Source organism: Crocuta crocuta, unplaced genomic scaffold (genome assembly GCF_008692635.1).
Source record: "Crocuta crocuta isolate KB4526 unplaced genomic scaffold, BGI_CrCroc_1.0 scaffold142, whole genome shotgun sequence".
NCBI lineage: Eukaryota > Metazoa > Chordata > Mammalia > Carnivora > Hyaenidae > Crocuta > Crocuta crocuta.
The window spans coordinates 2701380-2705881 of NW_027528892.1; the positions used below are offsets into that span (position 1 = coordinate 2701380).

General features: G+C 44.3%; 1 protein-coding gene across 1 annotated transcript in view; it reads right to left on the reverse strand.

Annotated features, from left to right (window-relative positions):
* Window positions 1-2977: 2977 nt before the first annotated feature.
* The window catches only part of DUXA (double homeobox A), a 15312-nt gene continuing 13787 nt past the window's right edge, over window positions 2978-4502 (reverse strand). Inside the window, exon 5 of the mRNA XM_077757072.1 lies at window positions 2978-3070. Coding sequence (XP_077613198.1) covers window positions 2978-3070 — 93 coding nt within the window. The remainder of the gene's footprint in view (window positions 3071-4502) is intronic.

Below are 4502 nucleotides of genomic sequence, written 5' to 3' on the forward strand. Positions count from 1 at the left end.
TAAAAAAAAAAAAAAGACCTCACTGCCCTCAGCTACAGACTTCCAATTATAGGACCCTTTGTATGAATTTCTGGGTGACCATTGTAGGATGACCTATAGGTGAAGGTAACCCCATATTTTAAAAAAAATGTTTATTTTTGAGAGCGAGAGAGTGGGAGAGAGCATGAGCAGGGGAGGGTCAGAAAGAGAGGGAGACACAGAATCTGAAGAAGGCTCCAGCTGTCAGCACAGGGCCCAAGCGGAGCTCAGACTTACAAATCATGAGATCATGACCTGAGCCAAAGTCTGACTCTTAACCGACTGATCCACCCAGGTGCCCCCCAAATGGAGATTTAAATAGGTATTTGTAAACCCGTGTTTGTAGCCTTATCATTCCCAATAGCCCAAAGATAGAAGCAACCTAAGTGCCCATCCATGGATCAATGATTAAACTGAATGTGGTGTATACATGCAATGGAATACTATTTACTTGTTTTTTGTTTGTATGTCAGAGAGAGCAAGCAAGCAGGAGAGGGGCAGAGAGAGATGGGGACAGATGATCTGAAGCGGGCTCTGCGCAGACAGCAGAGAGCCCAACATGGGGCTTGAATTCATGAACCTGAGCTGAAGGCCACCAGTTAAACAACTGAGNTGATTAAACTGAATGTGGTGTATACATGCAATGGAATACTATTTACTTGTTTTTTGTTTGTATGAGAGTCAGAGAGAGCAAGCAAGCAGGAGAGGGGCAGAGAGATATGGGGACAGATGATCTGAAGCGGGCTCTGCGCAGACAGCAGAGAGCCCAACATGGGGCTTGAATTCATGAACCTGAGCTGAAGGCCACCAGTTAAACAACTGAGCCACCCAGACGTCCCATGAGCATGCATACATCTCTTGATCTTGGGGTGGTTGAGTTCCAGCCCCACGCTGGGAGGTAGAGACTCCTAAAATAAGTTTTTAAAAAATCACATTGAGGGTACCTGGGTGACTCAGTCGATTAAGCTCAGGCAACTTCGGCTCAGCCATGATCTCAACGATTTGTGGGTTCAAGCCCTGCATCAGGCTCTGTGCTGACAGCCCAGAGCCGGGGGGAGCCTGCTTTGGATTCTGTGTCTCCTTCTCGCTCTGCCCGTCCCTCACCCTCGCTCTGTCTCTCTCTTTTTCAAATAAACATTTAAAAAATTAAAAGTAGGGTACCCGGGTGGCTCAATTGGTTAAGCGTTCAACTTCAGCTCAGGTCATGATCTCACGGTTTGTGAGTTTGAGGCCCGCATGGGCTCTGTGCTGACAGCTCAGAGCCTGGAGCTGCTTCAGATTCTGTGTCTCCCTCTCTCTTGGCCCCTCCCCCGCTTGCACTCTGTCTCTCTTTCTCAAAAATAAACATTTAAAAAAATTTTTAATAATAAATCAGAGAAAGACAAATACCATATGATTTCATTCATACGTAGAATTTAAGAAGCAAAAACAAATCAACAAAGGAAAAAAGACAAACCAAGAAACAACAGACTCTTAACTATAGGGAACAAACTATTTATTATCAGAAGCGAGATGGTGGGGGGTGAAGAAGGTGATGGGGATCAAGAGCAACTTCTCATGACGAGCACTGAATACTGTACAGAACTGGTGAATCGCTATATTGTAAACCTAAAACCAATTACACGGTATGTTAACTATAATGCAATTTAAAAAATAAATAAATCATTGGCCAGTGGCAGTTGACTCCAGCTTCAGCCCCTTTCTCCTTCCTGGAGGTCCAGGAGGAAGGACTGAAAATGCCAACCCTCTCATTTGTCTCATCACCGGAAACTCCGAAGATTTTAGAAGCTCTGTGCCGGAAATGGGGATGAAGACAAAGTAAATACCTCTTATTAAAAAAGCACAGCTGGGACATCCAGCCAGTCCAGCTGGTGGAGCATGAGCTCTTGATCTAGGGATTGTGAGTTCAAGCCCCACGCTGGGTGTAGAGATTACTTAGAAATAAAACCTTTCTTTAAAATCACAATTACTATGATGGTTGGAAAAATGACACTAATAAGTTTCTTTTGTTGTGCTCAAGATCCGCTGAACTCTGGATCCAGGATCAGTTGGTAGAGTGTGGCGCCGTGTATCTGTCTCTGCCTCCAAAATCCTCTTAGCGTCCCCAGCAGGCTCAGCTCTGGCTAAGCTGAAGGTATGGTTGGGCAGACGTGTTTCCAAGACAAGAGAAATGTAGAGCCCAGGCTGAAGATATCAAGTACACTGAATGTCTCTATCTGTGCACCTTGCTCTGGCTCTGGAGAAAGAAGATAGCTGACAGAAAGATCAGGACCATGCTGGAGCTTCTATGCCTAAGGAGGAAAGAAAAAATGAAAGAAGCCAGTTAGTACATTCAAACCTGGAAGTAAACTCCTTCCCGCCTTTCTAGTCCAATGTGGAACTTACTACCTCCTGGGAAAGCCACACACTAGCTGGCCCTTGGCGAATGCACCTGAGAATTGATCCCTCCATTAACTCAACCATACCTTCCATAAAAGTTTACTGTTACTATGTACCAGGCACTGGGAAGACATGGATTAGGAAAAAAAAAAAAAAAGAAGAATGTGAATTTTGTTCAAGTGGTCTTCATGCCCAGTATAGAACCCAATGTAGGGCTTGAACTCATGACCCCAAGATTAAGAACTGAGCTGAGATCAAGAGTTGGATGCTCAACTGACTGAGCCACCTAGGTGCCCCCCAAAATTCACATTCTAATGGGGTTTCTGGACTCCAGGTAGAAAAGTAGCCAGTGGAATTCCTTTGGGGGACCACCAACTTGGGAAGAGTCTTGAGGAACTATAACTAATCCTCTTACTCATGGAGCCGGATACGCCACTTGAGTAGGAGTATCTTCTACCTCCCAAGAGATTGTTGGAGTTGACTCAACCATGTAGCAGGACAGGGCACGCTGGAGGCTCTGCTTGTGAGCGAAAGTGAGAACAACAGGGCAATTACCTTGAACTCTCTCATCTCAGAGATCCTATTCCTGGTCTTGTCTCTGTCCTAAAACTTCATCATCAGGTTCTCTTTTTCTCTGGACACGGAGTCTGGATCTCCGATTTTGAAACCAAATCTAAGTGGGCAAAACATCAAGACGTAATTAAAACAAATGTCATACAAGCTTCGCCATTGCTTTTTTCATAAGGCAAAAGGGAGAGACGGTCTGTCCTAGGGCTAATTCCAACATCACCAGCCTTCCTCAGGACAGCTAGGAAAGTCTATGGAGTCTGAAGATAAAGCCCCAAATTCAAAACCCCACACCTAGTACCTTCATGATGGGTTTCAAATAGTCCCTACAACCCCCTCCTTCCCAGTGGTAGTTTGTCTCTCAAGTGTCGTGCCTGTGCTGACACTCTTTCCTCTGCCTGGAATTCTTTTCCCATCTTTTGTAAATTACTCTTCAAAATGCCTATTTTTCTTCCATGACCCAGGGTAGTATACTGTCTGTCTAGGGAGATATTGTTCATCCCACAAGACATAATTAGTTGCTGCCCCTTTCCTCTGCCCATAAGTTACACACATACATGCAGATTATATATATGTACATATATATCAAATATACATATACATTATTTATAATAACATAGCTTTAGAAAAATACACATGTATTTGTATACCACACACACACACACTCACATTCCACAACTACTACTTTTGGTTTTCAGAGGTTGCAAATAGAATAGGCACAGATCTTGAGTCCAAAAACCAGGCTTTGGAAAAGTCACATAATACCACCAAACCTTTTGTGCCCTTCCTGAAGGTATAGACCACTCTGCAAGTGAATGATTGGTTTGGAGGAATGGCACAGAAGCAACCCTGCGTATGGTTTCTATACCTGAATCATAAAGCCCTTCCTTACTCCATCCGCCATGCTAGTGGTGCTTGTGAGAATCAGTGCCCTGTTGATAGTCATTCAGAGATTTCTCACTATTTCTGCACCTGCTAAGATTTTTTTTAAATGTTTATTTTGAGAGATCGAGAGAGAGAGAGAGAGAGAGAGAGAGAGAGAGAGAGAATCCTAAGCAGGTGCCCCTCTGTCAGTGCAGAGCCCTACTCAGGGCTTAATCTCACAAACTGCAAGATCATAACCTGAGCCAAAATCAAGAGTCAGACATTTAGCTGACTAAGGCACCCAGGTGCCCCAAGTATCTTGATTTTAAGGAAAAGTCTATTCAGCTTTGAATTCTGAGGAGAAAACTAGCCAACGGAATATTGGAATGGCTGCATTCAGATGGGATTAGCTGCATATTTCACCACTGACTTGTTTCCTTCTCTCCCAACTCATGCTCTTTCAGAATCATACCCAACCATTTACTCAAAACTCAGTCTTCCATGTATATGCGTCTTCTCCATAAAGTCTCCCAGCCTCCCCTGAGGCGCATCCTCTCCGCCCCAGAGCTTTGGAATCCTGTGGAAGCTGCCTCTTAGATGTCCGTTCTAGGTGTCTCCTCTCTAACCCTGGGGAATTCCTTCTATCCTTCTAGAACCCAATCCAGCATAACCCC